The sequence below is a fragment of the Brassica oleracea genome, chromosome C6 (genome assembly GCF_000695525.1).
Source record: "Brassica oleracea var. oleracea cultivar TO1000 chromosome C6, BOL, whole genome shotgun sequence".
In the NCBI taxonomy this organism is placed as follows: Eukaryota; Viridiplantae; Streptophyta; class Magnoliopsida; order Brassicales; family Brassicaceae; genus Brassica; species Brassica oleracea.
The window spans coordinates 19005306-19025498 of record NC_027753.1 but is presented as its reverse complement, the minus strand read 5'-3'; the positions used below and the strand labels follow the sequence as shown (position 1 = coordinate 19025498).

The 20193-nt window shown below is 35.9% G+C and overlaps 4 protein-coding genes, 1 non-coding gene and 1 pseudogene across 5 annotated transcripts; 4 read left to right on the top strand and 2 right to left on the bottom strand.

Annotated features, from left to right (window-relative positions):
* The first annotated feature begins 6807 nt into the window (after positions 1–6807).
* LOC106296646 (uracil phosphoribosyltransferase, chloroplastic) lies at positions 6808–9531 on the top strand. Its single transcript, XM_013732826.1, has 13 exons — positions 6808–7113; positions 7188–7280; positions 7382–7460; positions 7801–7859; positions 7961–8038; positions 8131–8212; positions 8299–8347; positions 8426–8487; positions 8652–8719; positions 8812–8867; positions 8949–8996; positions 9103–9194; positions 9295–9531. Exons 1-12 carry the CDS (start codon positions 6973–6975, stop codon positions 9152–9154), a joined length of 867 nt encoding a protein of 288 aa, XP_013588280.1. The 5' UTR covers positions 6808–6972; the 3' UTR covers positions 9155–9194; positions 9295–9531.
* A 340-nt stretch (positions 9532–9871) lies between these two features.
* LOC106298751 (40S ribosomal protein S21-2-like) lies at positions 9872–10896 on the top strand. Its single transcript, XM_013734898.1, has 4 exons — positions 9872–9973; positions 10232–10304; positions 10385–10517; positions 10647–10896. Exons 2-4 carry the CDS (start codon positions 10255–10257, stop codon positions 10710–10712), a joined length of 249 nt encoding a protein of 82 aa, XP_013590352.1. The 5' UTR covers positions 9872–9973; positions 10232–10254; the 3' UTR covers positions 10713–10896.
* Positions 10897–14404: 3508 nt separating this feature from the next.
* On the top strand, positions 14405–15294 carry LOC106299237 (CASP-like protein 5B2). Its single transcript, XM_013735356.1, has 3 exons — positions 14405–14716; positions 14788–14920; positions 15006–15294. The coding sequence occupies exons 1-3, from the start codon at positions 14586–14588 to the stop codon at positions 15204–15206; spliced, it is 465 nt and encodes a 154-aa protein (XP_013590810.1). The 5' UTR covers positions 14405–14585; the 3' UTR covers positions 15207–15294.
* Positions 15295–15722: 428 nt separating this feature from the next.
* TRNAK-UUU lies at positions 15723–15794 on the bottom strand. The gene has a single exon. It is a non-coding gene; the product is annotated as a tRNA-Lys (tRNA).
* Positions 15795–16564: 770 nt separating this feature from the next.
* On the bottom strand, positions 16565–18582 carry LOC106296550 (annotated as a pseudogene).
* A 234-nt stretch (positions 18583–18816) lies between these two features.
* LOC106299069 (60S ribosomal protein L36-2) lies at positions 18817–19911 on the top strand. The gene is made up of 3 exons (XM_013735199.1): positions 18817–18974; positions 19341–19540; positions 19740–19911. Exons 1-3 carry the CDS (start codon positions 18873–18875, stop codon positions 19774–19776), a joined length of 339 nt encoding a protein of 112 aa, XP_013590653.1. The 5' UTR covers positions 18817–18872; the 3' UTR covers positions 19777–19911.
* Positions 19912–20193: the final 282 nt, after the last annotated feature.

Below are 20193 nucleotides of genomic sequence, written 5' to 3'. Positions count from 1 at the left end.
GAGCTGTGAGTGCCGCGACCAAAGCAGCTAATTGGTCGTTGGTCGTCTTTTGGACTTCGTCTTGATGAGCGAGTCGAGCCATGATAGAGCTCATGAAATCTGCGGTGATGGGTGGCGTCGTCTTGAACCATGTAGCGCCGAAGGTGGCGTCGTCTTGAACCATGTAGATCTAGAACGTTACTTTAGTCAGCCCGAAGGTGGGCGCCAATTGTTTGAACGGGATTCAGTCGACTAGAGTGAAAGAAGTCAGAAATGGGATGACTAAAGACGTTTTATTAGATTCGAACTGAAGGGTTACAAGAGGGACAGGAAAGTGAGAGAGCAACAAGATCAAAGAGATCGCTAAAACCCTAGATCTAGCCGCTTAGTGTGTAAAATCCAAAAGTCTTTTTTCTTGTTGCTTCCTCTCCCCCTTTTATAGGTCTCCTGTCTTTGATGCTCTAATTTCATACATCTTTGGACCTTGATACGAGAGGCCGAGTATACGGGCCTGGGCAAAGTTCCCTCCAAGCCGGGTACTTCGGGTTGGCTTACTCGACTGGCTAAAAGTACTCTAAGGTCGAACTGACGTCTTTAGCCGCCGAACCGACTAAACTAATTCAACTTGCTGGATTAGAGCCTGTTATTCGGTGGGCCTTGTGGAAGGATGTAATCCATCTCCTACAATGCCCATGATTTCTAAAGACAACGAAACCTAGCTACAGACTTTGACGGCAGACTCGAGAATATTTCGGTAATGAGATCAACTTGGATTGAAGAAGGTGTGCTGGATGTTGAGATGGTTAGGTTCTCCATTGATACGAGCTGCTTCAGTTTTTTCATGGCTGGCGGAGATTACAGAGCCTTAAACCCTAGATAGATGTACCTTTTATGTTACGGACAAAGGAAAGTGTGTTTTTGGGTTTAGCCAGTGCCTTTCCTTGGTTTTCAAGTTTTCTAAAGGGCTTAATTTCAATTTACCCATTTAAAGTATTACGGATATAGTCGTCACTATAAAATAAAGTTTATTATGGATTTAATTTTAAATAAAGATATATAATTAAAAATTTAAACAATACGAAACCAGTCCATAATATATCCAATGTGAGTCAATAGACATGTTCAAAAGTGGAAGTGGAACTAATGTTTTTGTTGTGGTCAGATGACTGGCTTTGGATTGGAAGGATGAGTTATGTCGCTGACAGCTTGAGAACTCACTATTTGGGAATATGTCGGGAGCCCATGGTCTGTGATGCCAATGCAAATGGGAACTGGAAGTTTTGCCACATGAGTAAACGATTGCATATGGTGACCTCTACAATTGTATTACTGGCTGAAGTTTTCATGAGCTGAAGGGGATGATCTTTCCCTTTTGACACACAAGCATGATAAGTTTTAGGATCTCTGCTTCGAAAACATGTAAACAGATTCGGGTGAGGAAGAACAAAGTCGCATGGGAATATATAGCTAATGCTTCAGTGGCCTATGACCGGCCATGCATGGGATAAGATCTATATCTACATTTGTAAAAAATTTAACAAAAAAATTCTTTTACATATTTGAAGATCCTATATCTACATGTTTTTTCAAAAAAATTGGGGGATACAGGCTAATGCTTCAGTGGCCTATGACCGGCCATGCCATGCTGTGCGCCATACACATAGTCTAGATGCGCATTGCATGTTGTATTCTTAGCGCACAAGCCTACATTTCAGTACTCAACCAACCGTGGATTACAAATGCTTCGCATAAGTCATAACCTTCCAGGTCACAGAACATATATTTTCCTTTAAAATGTATTGATATTTTAATGTTCAAAAAAAAGTGTATTGATATTTTTATGTACTACAAAATCTGATTGTTTGTTCAAGTTATTTAACCATACGTCCATACCGATGCTGATTTCGTTTGTTTCATTGTGGAACCATGCATGAACTTGTCACTTTGTAAACTAGGCTATACCAATTTTATTTTTCATTTGGGCCAACAGAGATTCATATGCACGGTCCTTATTCTATTTGTGACAAATAGAATTATAAGGACCGTGTGTTATGAAAACTGATGGTGTAAATTGTAAAATATATAAACTCAACCAACAAAACTATTCGATCCGGCAGAAAAAGAAAGGCAAAAAGTCAATCACATAAAAAGTCCCACATGCCCACAGATCATTTAAAAAACAAAAGAACCACAGGTCATTTATACTCTCAATCTTGTTGGTTTTTGATTCCTCTCCTCTCCTCTCCTCTCTGTATATAACCCTTTCATGCCCTCTCTATGAGTATCTAAGATATTTTCTTATTACAATACAATTTTCAAGTTTGATATGATGATGACAAGGAGATGAATTATTATTATATGAAATACAAGAAATGGAGAAATTCTTGAGGTTGGCGAAATCATTTGCATTTGTTTGGGGTTTCATCTTGCTCGTGGCTCTCGTATGCTGATGCATCAACACCAAATCTGATCGAAGAAACGATTACGATGCTAGCTGTGCCGGCTGCGACCGAGGACATACTGCCTTTTAGTCTAGGTTTTAGGCATCCTCTGTTTCTTTCATTCACCTCTATTCTTTTTTTTTTTTTTGGGTCAAACAACTCTATCTATTCTATTAAAATAGCAGTGTGACCCATTGATAAAAGTATGGTCCAACTATTATTTTTTGTATCTTTATCATTATTTAGAATATTATTTATTATGCTTTATGCCATTAGACCTATATTTAAATTACCAATTGAAAAGACCTAAAAAGATGTAAAACAAAAAATATACCCGCCCTTATTTAAGGGCGGGTCAGAATCTAGTTCTTTATTAATCCTCTAGTTTTAGGGTGTTTTTCGGTAGATCCGTTCATAATTCTTTAGCTGTGCTGCTGTGCGTAATCTTTTTTGCAAGGCTTTATCATTTAATCCATGATTAATTCTTTACGTGTGCATTACTGCATTTGTATTAAGTTAATACATCTAATGAAAAAAGTTAATACATCTAGCAAACTGTAATATGGAAATGCAAGAGAAAATGTAAACGCAAAGAAACAAGTTTAGCAATAATGTTGGGCTGACTTGCAATTCTGGTTAAAATAGACCGGTTTTGGTTTAGAAGCCATACGATACACAAAATACTATATCTCTCCATCATCTCTCTCTCGGTTTGCGTCAATGGCGTCCTTCAATTCGTTCCCAATAGCACAAAGTTCCTGGTATGTCATTTTGGACCAACAATGCACAGAAACTATGGATAATTAGTATTTCATGTTGACAAGAAAGCAGGCCCGGCCCAAATAGTGCTAAGACCTTGTGCTAAATTAAAAAAAAATCCCAAAACTTTAGCTATATTGCAGTAACTCTGAAAATTAGGGCCCTATCAAATAAGACCCTAATTTTTAAAAGAAAAGCAAATGACCCCGTGCAAATGTGCAAAATTAACATGTTAGTGGTTTTCTTTTCTAACAATTATTAAAATTTAATTATCTAATCAAAATATATTTAAATAATAATATTTTTACATTTGATATCCATTTTGAGTTTTTTCCGTTGGGAATGCGCTAATAATAAGATAATTAAATTAAGTAAATAACAATTAAATAATAATAGTGTTAGACCACTTATTAATTGACACATAGTGGAGAGAGTTTCTTATCTTTCTACCAACAACGATTCTTTATCTCTTTCCTATTATTCACTTTCTCTTACTTACTTTTTCTATTTTTTTCATTACTTAATTGCTTAGAGACTGGATGATAATTCATTGCTGCCATGCTCTTGCCTTCTTACCAAAGGTAAACTTTTAGCATGAAAAAAAATTAAAACTACCACAAAAGAATAAAAGGAAAAATGCATAGACTAAAACACTTATATGCTAAACAATGACTGTGAAGGAGAATGAAGTTTGTCCGAAGAACATGTGGAGTGCGGACCGAGCAAATGTACAATCAAGTTGAAATTATATTTAACAGTACAGACAACTTGACTGTTGGCACTGTTTGTCTCACAGTTGCAGTGATCTCCAATATGCTCATGCGAGAGCAAGTCGCAGCTTTTTATTGTGTCCTTGTCGCGTGTTTTGTCAAATTGGCTATTGATTACCGGCGACTAATCAAGATATGGATATTGCAAGTCCTCCAGCTGTTGTGGATTATGTACAGGCTCTACCAGCTGTTTTCAGAAAAAGACCAATCATTCACGTATATAATAAATTTGCCATTCTAAATTCCACCATTCCCCAAAATTCTCATATGTCTTTAAACTCTTTCTCCTCCTCCCTGCCTTCACTCCACAAATAAAACCACCAAGCCCGTCCAACCCTACCCCACCTTCCGTCTCGTTATCAACCAAACCTTCCCAAGTTCCAAAAAATCAGACCTCTTTTGAACCCTTTCAAATTATAAACTCTTCTTCACTTTCCAAACCTTTCGTCTATCAAAAATTCTCCCTTTCATTACCTTCAGTTTCCTCACCCACTCCTCAGAAGAAGGTCCCACCCAGGGGCGGACCACGTTGGTGGGTACGGGGTCACGTGCCCCCGACTGATTATATAAAGTTCGTGTGTATGATTACTATAAGTTCTTCTACTAGACCAGTGGTATTCATTGTGCACAGCCAATGAAAGAGTGACGGGTTCGCTTCTCCAAGCTCGATTTTTTTATTTCTCCATTTTTAGTTATATATTAATATAACATTTATTTTGGACCATTTTATGTTTCGCTAATCGCTAGACTATGGCTAGCCTATGGTATTAAAAACACCATTTATACGTAACCTGTTTTTTCTATGCATCTTATAAAACATTTTTTTTTCTCTTGTCTTTGAAACTATTTCAAAACTTTATTTAATTTTATACTAGTGTGTATTAGATTTTTTATAAACAATCTAAGTAGTTTCTTATGGACAAAAAGGATGATTGACAAAAATATAATATAATATTTTAAAATAAATTTTGATTATTATGTGACTATTATATATCATTATATTTAAAATTTAACATAAATTTAATATTTAAATTATATACTACATTTATAATAATGTGCCTCCGACTAAAAAGTTTTCTAGATCCGCCACTGGTCCCACCCGTCTCCCAATAATGGCTTCGAACCTATTTTTTTGGAATGTCCACAAAGAGCAGGACAAGCATCACCCTTTTCCAAACTGGCTATCTTCTAATAAGCCAGTACTGGGTGCTATTTTGGAGTCTTATATAAAAGAACCAAATATATATACTATTATGCAGCATATAGTCTTATTCGCCTAACAGATTATATGATATGTTATTGTCCAACTTCATATTTGATCTTCTTCTGATATGATTTGTATGCAGTTTCAGGCTGAACTTTCTTTTCACAAACCAAATCTTCAATACCGATGTTTCCAAATCTAATTCCAAAAATAGATACTTTGGTACCAATTAGTCTGTACCAAAATCCTTTTAAGATATTGTAGCTTTCTAATCTTTCCAACTTGACACAAACTACTAAGTGTATGGTTCAGATAAATGCTTAAATAATATATAAATTAAATATTTATACGAAATTTATAGATATATTTATATGTATATAATATTAAAATTAAAATATAATATTATAAAACGAATGTTATGTATAAATAATAATAAATCAAATATAATTATTAGTAAAATTAAAAAATAAAACTTTTTAAAAATACGGATCTGGATCTGGATCCGGATTTCCAGATTTAAAAATCAAGATATACGGATCTGGATTCGGTTTTAATAGATCCAAAATTTTACTATTCGGATCTTGATTCTGACACTCCATATATTCTATTCTCAGTGCGGATCTAGGATAACCAGTCGGTATAGAGCGTGGAGTAAAAGGTTACATAATAAACAAATCCCAACGAGTAACACGCCACACTCGAGCAAATGTACGCTATGTCGGAACGGTAATGAGACTATTCTTCATGCCCTTCGAGACTGTCAGGCAGCTGCTGGAATATGGAGGAGACTTATGGCACCAAGCAGATATCAAAGGTTCTGTAACCAGCCACTTCTAGAATGGTTATATGAAAATTTAGCGCAAGACTCAACGGCTGGTGGAGATAAATGGCCAACGCTTTTCGCCCTTACTGTGTGGTGGTGCTGGAAGTGGAGATGTGGGTATGTGTTCGGTGAAACAGGGAAGTGTAGAGACAGAGTGCAGTTTGTTAAGGATAAGACTCAGGAGGTGATAAAAGCGAATAACAATCAGAGGCACAAACAGGTGATTGGGGCGCGAATGGAGAGACAAATCACATGGACACGACCAATGTCGGGATGGTGCAAACTGAACACGGACGGAGCTTCTAAAGGGAACCCGGGGCTGGCGGCAGCAGGTGGGGTGATAAGAGATGAAAATGGAAGGTGGAAAGGGGGCTTTGCTATTAACATTGGCATTTGTTCCGCCCCTTTAGCAGAGTTGTGGGGTGTTTATTATGGACTGTGCATAGCATGGGACAATGGTATTCGACGGCTCGAAGTGGAGGTGGATTCGGAGAGTGTGGTGGGTTTTCTAAAGACAGGGATACATGATACTCATCCCTTGTCGTTCCTAGTACGCTTGTGCTATGGCTTCATATCAAGAGACTGGATAGTCAAAATATCTCATGTGTATAGGGAGGCTAATCGTCTAGCCGATGGATTGGCAAACTATGCGTTTTCTCTACCTTATGGTTTACATTTCTTTGAGTTGGTTCTGGAGCATGTTACTTCTATGCTATCGGAGGACTTCCATGAGATAGCTAGAACTCGGAAATGTTGCATGTAGTTGTCTTTGAAGTTTTTGCTTAATAAAAAGTAGGGGGCTTTTGTCCCTTGCATTCTACCAAAAAAAAAAATAAACAAATCCCAATGGGGTGTCCAGAAAAAAAATATGTAGCCCAATCGTAAGTTGAAGACCCCAAAATAATCCGGTACAGTTTTGTGAGGGCCGGTTTATTATCTATTTGAATTGCTGGATCGTCGTTCTCAGATAGACCAGAATTCGGATATCGTCGGGAAATGGGGTACTCAATTAGTAACGCTTTCCGGTGTTACTCCGAAACGCTGCGTTTTGGTCCCCGACAAGATCAATGCGGCCGCGTAAACCCTAGCCCTTCCTCTCTCCTCTCCTTTAATTCCTCCTCCCCCTTCCTCGGTCAGGTAACCACCACTATATAATAACCTCACTCACTCACTCCTTTTGGATACTCATCTCGAATTCTACATACATACAGACTTTGGGTGCTTCTCTTTCACGGCGGAATATTCCGGTTAGAGCTAAAATGGCGGCGTCGGAAGGCTCCATTAACGCAAGCAATAGGATGCTGGTAAAATTTGATATCTGAACTAATCAATAGTTATTACGAAAGTGAAAGTAAATGAATTGATTCTTAGTTTTTTTGTTTTTGTTTTTTTTTTTAATTTTCAGGTATTCGTGCCACCACATCCTTTGATCAAACACTGGATCTCTGTCCTGAGAAACGACCAAACTCCTTGTCCTATTTTCAGTGAGTAGATAAGGTTTTGATTTGAGTGTTTTGTGCAGATTCAATCTTTAGCTGTTAGGTTGTGTTAAACTGTGGCCTCTGGCGTTGGGAGGGGTCTGGTCTCTTCTAAGTATTGGAACTAATACGTGAAACACATCATACAAGTCTGATAATTCAAATTAGAGTTGATTTAACATGTTTTGGACCTCGTGTCTAAGGGGATGGACATGTACGGGTCCATAATCTCTTTATCATTAAAAAAAACAAAAAAAAAAAATCAGCTAAAAAATTGCGTTTGAAAAAAGAAGATTTTCATTTTTATGATAAAATTAAAAATCTTGTGTTCTTATGATTATCTTAGGGAATGCAATAGGTGAACTAGGGAGACTGTTGATGTATGAAGCATCTCGAGAGTGGCTGGTGCGTCTAAAACGTTTTACATCTCTTCTTTTAATTGTATCATGATTTTCCCTCCGTGTGTGTGTTTTCTTAATTTTTCTATCATGTGATGATGATAAAAGCCAACTGTTGTTGGAGAAATCATGTCTCCGATGGGTGCTGCTTCTGTTGAGTTCATTGATCCTAGAGAGCCTATAGCGGTTTGTGTCTATTCCCTAAAACTCTTGTTTTTTTTTTTTCCCAATCCAAAAAGTTTGGACATTTCTCGTTCTTGGCTTTTGTCTCTGCGTAGGTTGTTCCGATTTTAAGAGCTGGTCTTGCTCTTGCGGAACACGCATCAACAGTTTTGCCTGCAAATAAAATATATCATTTAGGTAAATATATACTTACTATATTATCTCTGGCCTGACGATAGGATTGTTATAGGTTCTTACGTCTCTGTGTTTATCCTTTTTATCAGGAATAAGTCGGGACGAGAAAACGCTCTTGCCTTCTGTGTATCTCAACAAGTAAGAACTTCTTCGCATCATTATGTAGTTAGTACTGAAGCGTTTATGATGACAGCTTTGGACATACATGTTCTTCAGGCTGCCTGACGAATTTCCCAAGAATTCCAGAGTTTTTCTGGTGGACCCAATGCTTGCTACAGGTAAAGAAGTCTTGTCATTTCAGCCACCACCATAGTAGAACAATTGTTGTTAAGTGTTTTGATGTGTGTCTCAAATGTAAGCGATACATAGGAATGTGAATGCATAACATGGTAATACAAAATGTTTTCTACTGCTTCAAAACATGAGTTTGTTTGTATTTCAGGCGGTACGATAATTGCGGCGATGGATATGTTGAAGGAACGTGGTTTGTCTGTTCAGCAAATCAAAGTGGTAAGCGTGCAGATAGCTGTTTTCTGAAACGTTGGATATAGAACATTTATCCTTTAGATATAAAGCTTTATCTGGTATCTCCCTGATTACAGATTTGTGCGGTTGCTGCACCTCCTGCACTATCAAAGCTTAATGAGAAGTACCCCGGGTATCAATACCGAAATATTTACTCTTTTAACACGTTTTTTAATCATTTGGATAGATTATGAAACTGTGTGCAACATTCCAGGCTTCATGTGTATGCTGGAATCATCGATCCTGAAGTCAATGAAAAGGGGTAAGTTTTCTTCAGGCCTGCTTTCACTGGATTCTTGATTTCTCGAAGCAAACTAGCAAATAATATGGAACTACAATGTCGTTAATACGTTTATTATATGGATTAGGTTTATCATCCCTGGGCTTGGAGATGCTGGAGACCGTAGTTTCGGGACATGAAAACAAGTTTTGGTTAAGATTTTGATGAAGTGATTCTTGTGTGAGTTCTGTTTAAAATTTAAACTCAAGTTCACGTTGAATTGATATTATTTTCTGTGGTTTCTTACCTACCTTTGTTTATTGATGTGTGTCAATATCAGGTTTGTCTAGAGGTCTATGAGAAGAGGATCAACATGGAGAACTATGAGTTCCTCATTGTAACGAAACAAAGAAGAGACTTTGTACACACCAGTTTTGCTTCGTCGAGATTTGTATGTGTTAGTTATCATTGTTTGTCGCTTGCTAGTGAAACAACTTCTTCTGTCTACAAAACTAAATTTTGAAAAATATTGTTTAAAATCTGAAATATTCGCCAAGGGGAACCAAGCATTATATAATCTTGTTTCTTTCATTGATATGTTCCATGTTCTGTAACAGATGAACTCAAAATCTAGTGTAAGTTGATGATTACATGCTAATTGGCTATAGAATTAGAGACTCTGTTATGCAGTTCAGTTTGTTTTTTTAGTTCATCCAAATCCAAACCATAACTTTTTCTGGTTTTGTACCGGTTTAATTCCATTTTGACGATCATCCGGTTTACTAATAAACCGAAACTATCTTGTATTCAGTTCGGTTAAACCAGTTTCCCTTTAGCCTGTTCGGTTCGGTTCGGTTCGGTTCATACCATTTTTACATACCGGCTCAAATTGGCTCGGTTCGCTATACTAGATCTAAGCAAACCCTAAGAAGTCGCAACTATAAATTGCTTTTGTAGTCTCGCTTCCCCTCGCCGCCGGACTGCTCTCACTCCACACGTTCTTCTACTTCTTCTCACAGGTTAGAAATACATCTTAGTCTCTTTAATCTCCTTGCAGTGATCTTGATCCTGTTTATGCATTTATCATCCTACGTTTTGCTACTAAAACGCGCCATCTTTAGACTTTCGTTGAATGTTGATGATCTCTCTGTTAGGAGCTTGAGATTATTCTTCACTTCATTGATAAAACATGTTCCTCTGCTGGAGAAGATGTTTCTCTTTTAAAAAAAAATGATGTTCTATTATTTCTCATGAGAAATTGTTTCTTAATGGATCAGATCGATTTTAAAAGCTAAGAATCATGCAAAACGAAGAAGGTGTCGTCACTGAGCTATACATTCCCAGGAAATGGTATATCGGCTTTGTTATTATTCTTTATTGACTGTTTTGATTTAAATTTAGCTAATTCTTCTTTGGTTGTAAATATGCAGCTCGGCCACAAACAGATTGATCACATCAAAGGATCATGCCTCTGTTCAGCTTAACATCGGTCATCTTGACGCCGATGGTATCTACACTGGCCAGTTCACCACCCTTGCTCTCTGTGGGTTTGTCCGTGCTCAGGTCTGTCATAACTCTCATCTAATCTACTTTGTCATTATTTCAAATATTAAATTAGTCTTCCACGATTGTTTAGATAACAAAGTGTATGATTATTGTGTTTGTCTATTAACGTTTTGATTTAAATTGCAGGGAGACGCAGACAGTGGCGTCGACAGGCTCTGGCAGAAGAAGAAGGTCGAAACCAAACAACAGTGATATAAGAAGAGATTGAGAGAATCTATGCTGCTGCCTCTTTTTTTATTTTTGGGATGTTTTTTATTTGAATTTTCCTTAGTTTCGAACTCTGTTTGGGTTTTCTGGTTTATGAAAGATTACTAAGTTTTAAATGAACTATCTTGAAATTGGCATCGATCAATCAAGTAGAGAGTAGTTTTCTCTATATTCAGCGGAGAAATTCGTATTTCTTTGTTAAACAAAAGAATATCTCACGAACTATGTACCTTGGAAACTGTCGGAATATAAAACAATTAGCTTTTGTTCAAAGAACTTGTTGCTTACCGGATACGTATCGACATAATCAAGCTGCAGATCAACCTGTCACGTCAGGTTGTAATAGGTTAGAGACTTAGATGCTAAGTAGACGTAAGGGAAAACACACCGAATTTTTGATGTGATGAACAACTTCTCACGCTTCACTGCACCATCTTCAAAGGACTTCTTCAGAACTCCCCCAATCTGCATGCGCAGAAAACTTCTCTATATCTGCAAAAGAAAGAAGAAAAATGCACAATTCAGATTAACTTGGTAACAATCTACAACAAATAACTCCACAACCACACACAAACTCTAACCTGATTACCATAAAAATTAAAATCATACAAGATAAGTGTGTCATTGTCATACCCAAACAGAATGATAAACCTTACTAAGATAGCAAAGACAGGCAATTATTAACGATTACCATACCACACTATGCAGTCTTCTATACAAGAAAAAGAAAAGAAAATCTATTGTAAAACGCTCTATGTTAAAAAAAAAAAAAGGTTTTTATCATAGATATAACATAGAAAGATCAAAATGACAAAAATAGGTTTAACCAAAACATAAAAAATACTTATATCTAGGTCTGGGCATTCAGGGTCCAATCGGTTTCGGTTTTGTCCAATCGGGTCTCGATCTTTTGAATTTATCAAAACCATCTCCATTCGGGTTATATGAAAGTTCAGTTCGGGACCAATTCGGGTTCTAACGGGTTCGGATTAGGATTAGTAAATCTTCAAAGAACCGGTATAACCGATGTACTTTCGAGTTTGGATCCCAATCGGTTATTCGTTTAAAAGTACATGATTTGTTTTACCTACTTTGTAACCAAAACATAAGTAAAATCGGTTCTTCAGTTTTAAAGTATATGATTTGTACATATTTTGTAACCGAAACATAAGTAAAATCAGTTCAAAAATAAGAAAGGAACATCAAAAGTGATCATTCAAAATGAAACGAAAGGTAAACATAGTTATTGATAGAAAGAAAATCAAATAAATGAAAGCATAAAACTAAAACAAACTTCTCATGAAATTAGAGACATTATTCAATGAAAACAAAACCAAAATCTAAAAACTTCAAATTTTAACCGCTATCTTCAACCATCAACCTTCATGTAATAGATAATTAAGTGTATTTTGGATACATGTAGTTTTTTTTTTTGGGGGGGGGGGGATTTTGAATGTTTTAGGTTCTATCGGATATCCATTTAGGTTCGGGTTCGGTTCGGATAATAACCATAACTCGAAATACCATAAAACAAGATCCATTCAGTATTTATATGGGGTTCAGATCGGTTCGGATTCATTTTTATCGGATCGGGTTGGTTCGGGTTTTCCGGGTTTGGTTTATTTTTCGAGCCCTACTTATATCTCTAGCATTAACTAATTTTATGACTAAAAATAATAATAATTAATATTTGAAATTTAAAATAATAATTTAGAAAATTGTTCCAAAAGAATTTTTTGAGTTCAAAATAAAAAAAAAATTAAAAAAGAAAAATCGAAAAACTTGAAAAACTTGAAAAAGCAAAAACAGCAAAAAGTTGAATTAAATATTTTTTAAAATATTTTTTAATATTATTATTTTTAAACTATTTATTGTATTTATATATTTATAGTTGTCATTTATCTCTTTAATGACATTTTTATTATTATTTTCTTCTGTGTGTTCTTTTAGTAAAAAAACATTTTTTGAGTATTTTTGTGAGATTTGCCCAAAACTAAGGCCATGATTGGCAGAGCATTAGCATTTGCAATAGCAGTATGATATAGAAGCAGTATGTTGCAGGACCTTTATGCTTTTGCTAACTGTTTAATAGGATGATTGGTAGAGCAGTATGAGTATGCTATTTAAAATTATTATAAAAATTAATATATGATATATAATATATCTATTTTTAATTAGTATATTAATATATTTATTTTTAATGAATTTATTTCTAATATATATATAAATATATTAACATATAAAATTAAAAAGATATATAATTAATTTATTTTATTTAAAAATTTAAAAAATATGTTTATATCGAAAAATATTATTTAAAAATAAATTTTATAATTAAAATATATATATTTTAAGATAATATTTCACATTTAAAATAAATTAAATTATATAAAACTAAATTATATATTTTAAACATGAAAAACTATTTTTTAAAAAAATATTTTTATTATAAATTAATTTTATAAATCAAAATTTTATTTTCTGAATATAAAAATAATTTTATGATATTATTAATAAAATAAATGAATTAATTATATATTTTCTTTAATTTTATAAATTATAGATGCAAATGCTCTTATAAAAGCTTTATGTGAAAGCATTGACGAGAGAGCATTTGCATTTAGTAAATGTTTATCTAAATATTTTTCTAACAATTGTTGGTTGGATAATGTAGATCATAATGATAATACTAATGTTCTACTAATCAAGGCCTAAACTATACTCCGGGAGTAAGAAAGATCGCGAGAATAATTCATACAATGGCCGGATAACTAGGCTTGGGTACAGATTGGATATCCGAGTTTTTGAAGGTATTTGTGATTTGTTTTGTATGTCGCAGAAATCTAATTTTTCGATTTTCTTTGTTTCGGAAAAATACGGATATTCGGAAAAACATATATACGGAAAATAAATAGATATTTGCGGATATTTACGAATACTTACGGATATCCCCTATGTTTTGATTAATACAAATAATCTTAAAATTGTGATACAAATTTTGTTTGTAAAATATTTTTTTGCATGATATATATGATAAAAATTAAAAGAAGTAGTGAATCTACATATTTTGTAAATTTTTTGAACTTAGTTAACAATTATAATAACATAAAACTTAAGAAAAAAAAATTATAATTGTCAGAAAGTGTTCACTTCCTTTTATGTAATATTTTTATATAAGTAATAATGTGAATATAATTTATCAAATCATATGTTAGAATAATAATTATATAATTTTATACATTAAAAACTTTAAATATAATCAAGATATAGATGTATTTATATATTGTCGGATCGGATTGGATCGGATATCCGCTTTTTAAAATTTTAATATTTATGATTTGTTTCGATTTTAATGGATATTGATTTTTAGTATTTGCTTTGCTTTGAAATTTACGGATATCCGGAATTTTCGGATCGAATCGAAACGAATAACAAATCGAATCAAATTTAACGGATAAAATGCTCACCCCTATGGATGACATACACCTGGGTAAAATCCAAACGGTACATAATCCAATCTAAGTATTTCAGTGATTGATTGCGTAATTAACGTTTAATTAATTCAATCGAAATACCCCCCAAAAAGACTAATTAACACTATTAACTACGCCACGTCGGATGTTACCTCTGAGTCAACTCGCTCACGAGCCTAAAGTGGATATGTCAAAGGAGAAAGCCGAAAGAAGCTTATAATCGTATACAGTGAGATTTCATCTGCATTTGCTACTCCCCGCCAAAACTGCTCCCGAAGCAAATGTAGCTTTTGATTCAGAAAATTAAAAAAAAAAAAGAAGCTAGGGTTTCTCGATTAATTGTTCTTCGCTGATTTAATCGGAGTTTCTGGGTTTACATTTGGAGATGAAGAAGATATTCGGAGGTCCAGGAACTGTGTGTGGTCTGTTACTGAGAATCGGGCAATGTGCTTCTGCTGCTGCTTCAATCGGCGTTATGCTCTCTTCCACCGAGTTCTATAACCGCACTGCTTTCTGGTATGGTTTGTTTGTTGATTTTGGTTCTGTCTTAACCTCGCCTTAGATGTCGGATTTCAATTTTCGTGCAGCTACTTGATTGCTTCGATGGGTCTTCAATTGCTGTGGAGCTTTGGCCTCGCATGTCTTGATGTTTATGCTCTGAGGGGCAAGAAAGATCTCCAAAACCCAATCTTGGTTAGCTTATTCGTCGTTGGTGATTGGGTATGCAATGTTTTTCTTGATCTGTAATGATAGAGCTTGCTTTTTGTTTTGGTTGCTGTAACGTTTTTTTTTTTTTTAATTGCAGGTGACTGCAATGTTATCTCTTGCAGCTGCGTGTTCATCAGCAGGAGTTGTAGTCTTATTTGCCAGAGATCTTAAGTATTGCAATATCCGTGAGCAGTTTTCATGTCTTAGGTATCAAGTAGCTGTAGCGTTGGCTTTCGTCTCTTGGTTTCAGATCGCAGTTTCTTCTCATGTCACATTTTGGATCTTAGCCTCTGTTTAGTTTTCTTGAAATGTTGAGAACAACAACATCTTGTAGCTTTTGATGATGTATAACGTTTGGTTCAAATCATATGTTTCTTGAAATTAAACGTTTGGTTCAAATCATATGTTTCTTGAAATTAAAGCTTATTCCTCTGGCTTCTTACCCTACAGCAACTTAGATACAATACTCATCAACTTGATATAAATTGAGCAGGGAAGGATTGACGAAACACACATAAATGTCACATGTGTCTGTTCCGAAAATTCACAAATTAAACTCTATGAAGAGTCAAAACAGTGACACATACATCCTGTATGTCATGGATCTGGAAGGATTAACCAAAACAGTGACACATACATCCTGTATGTCCAGCTTTCGTCAAACATACGAAGCATCTCTTTCACAGAAGAGAAAACAAAATATGTTAGTATTGAGGATATGGTGTTTGATTTGCGAAACTCATGTTGATCTTGTCAGCCATGTGTGTACTGTGTTCTATATTTTTTGAGATGGAAAAGGGGAAAAAAAATTTGTCGCCGACTGTGGGGATCGAACCCACGGCCACGTGATTAAAAGTCACGCGCTCTACCACTGAGCTAAGTCGGCTTTGATATTTTGTTACATATCTGTTTGATAATGTCTAATAAATCATGTGAATACGGCAAATAACAATTCCTGAAACGTTCGGTTTTTTACAACCCCTAAATTTATTTTCCTTCTACGAGGTAAGTGATTCTGAACACAAGAATTTAAGTTTGTCATTCTGGTCCGAAAAGTGCTAGCTTCTTACCCACTCTGTTTACCTCCAGGCAACGACAAGAGTCTTGTTAAATGTTTGTCCAGCAACGCCCAGCTCTTCCATTGTAAATGTCCCACAGTTCTGGTCGGAGAATCTTGTTTAGCTTCTTCCGAAATGGGCTTCCAAGTTTCGCAGCAGCTATGAGATAACGTGGTGATAGGTTGGTTTGATCATCAAATAACACGATCACATGAAAACATCATAGGGAATATGTATCATATGCTAACATAGTTTGTGCACTCACACGCCCTTCCCTTTTAAACTCAAGGACATAAACTGCTTGTTGTCTTGTGATACTATGTAAATTATGCAGGAGACGACTTAAGGGCCTGGTTCCTTAGACTATTTGAATGCTTAATGATGTTAGTACACAGTCTACGTCCATGAACTGATTAAGCTGATGATATATGAACACGACACTATTCAATTCTGCGTATTATCCTGAAAGATTCGGAAAACTATTTATTCTTATTCACTCACACAGTTGTGTTATCCAACAAAAAAAAAGCAACAAGACAATATTATTAACCATACTACAAAGAGATACTGTAAGTTTTTTAAATTTCTTAGGCCAGAATCTGAAAAATATTGAAGAATGGCATAGAACAAGATAAAACCACAAGGGCTTCTCCAGAAGCAGACTTAACTTCAAATCAAACTCAAAAGCATTTCCGGTGGACAATCGATGGGCCTGACTCATCATATTCAGCCTTTGCAATCCACATCTACAAAAAATCAAGAACAGAAGACAAGGATCAGTAAGTCAGAAACGACTAGGAAGTATCTGGTTGATTGATTGGATTAGTAGTTTACCTGCTGGAAGGTACTGAGAGAGGCCAAGATAGATCCTCCAATCCAGACAGAGTATTTCCTCCAGGCGGTGCAACTACTTTGATCTTCATGCTGCTCGGTGCCAAAGCAGTGATCTCTTTGCTCATTCTATCAGCAATCCCGGGAAACATAGTCGTCCCACCACTGAGCACAATGTTACCATACAAGTCCTTTCTGATGTCAACATCACATTTCATTATGGAGTTGTATGTGGTTTCATGGATTCCAGCATTCTCCATACCAATCATAGATGGCTGGTAAAGAACCTCTGGGCAACGGAACCGCTCAGATCCAATGGTGATCACTTGTCCATCGGGTAACTCGTAGTTCTTCTCCACGGAAGAGCTGGTTTTAGAGGTCTCAAGCTCCTGCTCGTAGTCGAGAGCAATGTAGCAGAGCTTCTCCTTGATGTCTCTGACGATTTCACGCTCAGCTGTTGTGGTGAAGGAGTAGCCACGCTCAGTGAGGATCTTCATCAGAGCGTCTGTGAGGTCACGACCTGCAAGGTCGAGACGCAGGAATAGCATGTGGAAGAGCGTAACCCTCGTAGATAGGTACCGTGTGGCTCACACCATCTCCAGAGTCAAGCACAATACCTACAACCACACAGATCAACAATATTCATGTCTTGAATCTTCTTTGGAGTAAAGCAAAGCCTATAGGGTTCTGGAGTTACCAGTAGTACGACCGCTAGCGTAAAGTGAGAGGACAGTACATGGCGGGAGCGTTGAAAGTTTCGAACATGATCTGAGTCATCTTCTCACGGTTAGCTTTAGGGTTGAGAGGAGCTTCGGTGAGGAGAATGGGATGCTCCTCAGGAGCAACACGGAGCTCATTGTAGAAAGTGTGATGCCAGATTTTCTCCATGTCATCCCAGTTGTTGACAATACCATGCTCAATTGGATACTTGAGAGTTAGAATACCACGCTTGGACTGAGCTTCATCACCAACGTATGCATCCTTCTGCCCCATCCCAACCATGACTCCGGTGTGACGAGGACGGCCTACGATACTTGGAAACACAGCTCTCGGTGCATCATCCCCAGCAAAACCAGCCTAAATCAACACAAATAACAATAAAAAAAAACTTAGAGATGGCAAATAGATAAACTGTTCATAGGAAACAGAGTGATGATACAAAAAAGATTCATTTTTCAGATACAGTGACAAAGTCTATATTGTAGCATTTACCTTAACCATTCCAGTGCCATTGTGGCAGACAAGGGGTTGAATGTCCTCACCGTCAGCCATTTACTCCTTTCTGCAAACAACAAACATTAAACCACAAAGCAAACAATGTTGGAATATATAACTATAGCAATAACATAATAATAACTACAGCAAAAAAAGAATTGATTTTTTTTTTTTCCAACGAGTCATGAAAAATAATATCCGAAAACCGAACATTCTTTTTATATTATTAAACAAACATTCATCACAGTTGAATAGAAAAAACAAACGATACTATCACACGCTCGGAAAAATGCTTGAATTTAAGAACCAAAAAACAGACAAGAGTATCAATCAAAATGGGATCTTTAGGAAGGTTCACTCGTTCAAGCCACGAAACCTCAAATCCATAAAATCAATTGTCAATCGAAAATGTGGCGAATAAATAATGATATCTGGATCCGTAATAACACAATTAGCAATCTCAAATTTTACGGAATAGAAGATGAAAACCTTTTCTCGCGGCAGGGTGAATCTCTGGAGAAACAATCAATCAATGAAAAAAGGTTAATGCGAAGGAGGAGGACAACCAAAACGCATGGCAAACGTAAAATATAAAAACGGTTCAATTAAAGTAAGAAGTCGGTTATACCCTCTGTTCTAAAATAATTTGTTTATAAGATTTTTTCGGTTTAAATTCGGTGAAATGTTATAATAAATGGGCCAAAAGAAGCCCGACATTTTAGGCCCAAACTATTTGTGAAAGGGTTAGGTTTTTTCTCCAGCCTCCGTATATATTAGTGGTTTTTTTCTGTCATCAACCGCCACCTTCTTCTTGCCGGAGAGCTCGATCCAAAAACAAGGTTCCACATTTGGAGGAGAAGATGACAACACCGCAAGTAAAGACCGGTTTGTTTGTCGGTTTGAACAAAGGCCATGTTGTCACCAGACGCGAGTTGGCTCCTCGTCCCCGTGCTCGCAAAGGAGTATGCTTCTCTTTCCTTATAAACTCTTTGGATTATATTTTTGTTCAGATAGTGCCTGGGAATATAGTTTCTGATTTTGTTGCTGGATTCATGATCTGACGTTAATGGAAATTTGGTATTGTAACATTTTTGCCATAGTCGTTATCTTGTGAATCTTATATGTTGACAAGATTATCTAACGCAACACCATTTGATCTTGCAATATTTATCCTTGTGATTTGCTGCATTCTTGAGTTTATGTTTTGCTTGGTTCTTGTTTTGGTGGCATTATCTTGCAATTGTGTTGTAGCATTTTTTTCATTGTGATTCTTCTTGTTTTATTTTGTTGTGGATCTGATTAGGGTATAATCTTTCTCATGTGCTCAGAAAACAAGCAAGAGGACACTCTTCATCAGATCCTTGATCAGGGAAGTTGCCGGTTTTGCTCCCTACGAGAAGAGAATCACTGAGCTTCTTAAGGTTGGTAAAGACAAGCGTGCTCTTAAGGTGGCCAAGCGAAAGTTGGGTACCCACAAGAGAGCCAAGAGGAAGAGAGAGGAGATGTCTAGCGTTCTCCGCAAGATGAGGTAAAAACCCTATTTCTTACGATTCTGCTTTTGTTCTTCTAGATGTGTATCTTTCTGAGGAACTTGTTACATACATGAAAAGCTTATCTAGAGTTTTAAACCGCTAGAGAGGAGTATCCACTAGCTAAGTTAATATGAAAACGAAACAAGCTTATCGTTCTGAACTCGGATACATTTTTTGTTGTTCTAATAAATGTAGGTCTGGTGGTGGTGGTGTCACCGAGAAGAAGAAATGAGCTTAGCTAGAGAACCACTCGTATTGTGTGTGTTTAGTGTTTTGGATCTTAAGAGTTTTGTTGTCCAAGACTGGTGTTTATTATTTTTATGCGTCAAAGCGTCTATCCACTTTTTATCATATTTTTTTAATTACCTTCGAATGTGATTTCATTTAAATACTGAAAATTAAGAAAGTAACAACTAACAAGTAATAAAAGCGTAACGAAAATTTACTTTATAACAATACTTAATTAAAAATAGAAGAGTAGTAATTATACGTTAATTAAGTATTTCCTTAAAAAAAAGTGAAAAAGATCATCGTACATGAGGTTACAACAAGTTCATCAACTCATCATCTTGGTACACAAGACTGGCTAAACATCTATTTCACCAGAGTAGATGTACTTTTAAGAATTGTTTAGAAATACGGATAACGG

What these genes read in the sequence shown, in the direction of transcription:
- LOC106296646 (XM_013732826.1), top strand. Translation starts at nt 6,973, where the DNA reads ATGGGGTACTCAATTAGTAACGCTTTCCGGTGTTACTCCGAAACGCTG. An exon ending in ACGCAAGCAATAGGATGCTG is followed by an intron (nt 7,281 to 7,381) that starts GTAAAATTTGAT and finishes TTTAATTTTCAG; the next exon opens with GTATTCGTGCCACCACATCC. An exon ending in AAATAAAATATATCATTTAG is followed by an intron (nt 8,213 to 8,298) that starts GTAAATATATAC and finishes CCTTTTTATCAG; the next exon opens with GAATAAGTCGGGACGAGAAA.
- LOC106298751 (XM_013734898.1), top strand. Translation starts at nt 10,255, where the DNA reads ATGCAAAACGAAGAAGGTGTCGTCACTGAGCTATACATTCCCAGGAAA. An exon ending in CTATACATTCCCAGGAAATG is followed by an intron (nt 10,305 to 10,384) that starts GTATATCGGCTT and finishes GTAAATATGCAG; the next exon opens with CTCGGCCACAAACAGATTGA. An exon ending in GTGGGTTTGTCCGTGCTCAG is followed by an intron (nt 10,518 to 10,646) that starts GTCTGTCATAAC and finishes TTTAAATTGCAG; the next exon opens with GGAGACGCAGACAGTGGCGT.
- LOC106299237 (XM_013735356.1), top strand. Translation starts at nt 14,586, where the DNA reads ATGAAGAAGATATTCGGAGGTCCAGGAACTGTGTGTGGTCTGTTACTG. An exon ending in TATAACCGCACTGCTTTCTG is followed by an intron (nt 14,717 to 14,787) that starts GTATGGTTTGTT and finishes ATTTTCGTGCAG; the next exon opens with CTACTTGATTGCTTCGATGG. An exon ending in TATTCGTCGTTGGTGATTGG is followed by an intron (nt 14,921 to 15,005) that starts GTATGCAATGTT and finishes TTTTAATTGCAG; the next exon opens with GTGACTGCAATGTTATCTCT.
- LOC106299069 (XM_013735199.1), top strand. Translation starts at nt 18,873, where the DNA reads ATGACAACACCGCAAGTAAAGACCGGTTTGTTTGTCGGTTTGAACAAA. An exon ending in GTCCCCGTGCTCGCAAAGGA is followed by an intron (nt 18,975 to 19,340) that starts GTATGCTTCTCT and finishes TCATGTGCTCAG; the next exon opens with AAAACAAGCAAGAGGACACT. An exon ending in AGCGTTCTCCGCAAGATGAG is followed by an intron (nt 19,541 to 19,739) that starts GTAAAAACCCTA and finishes TAATAAATGTAG; the next exon opens with GTCTGGTGGTGGTGGTGTCA.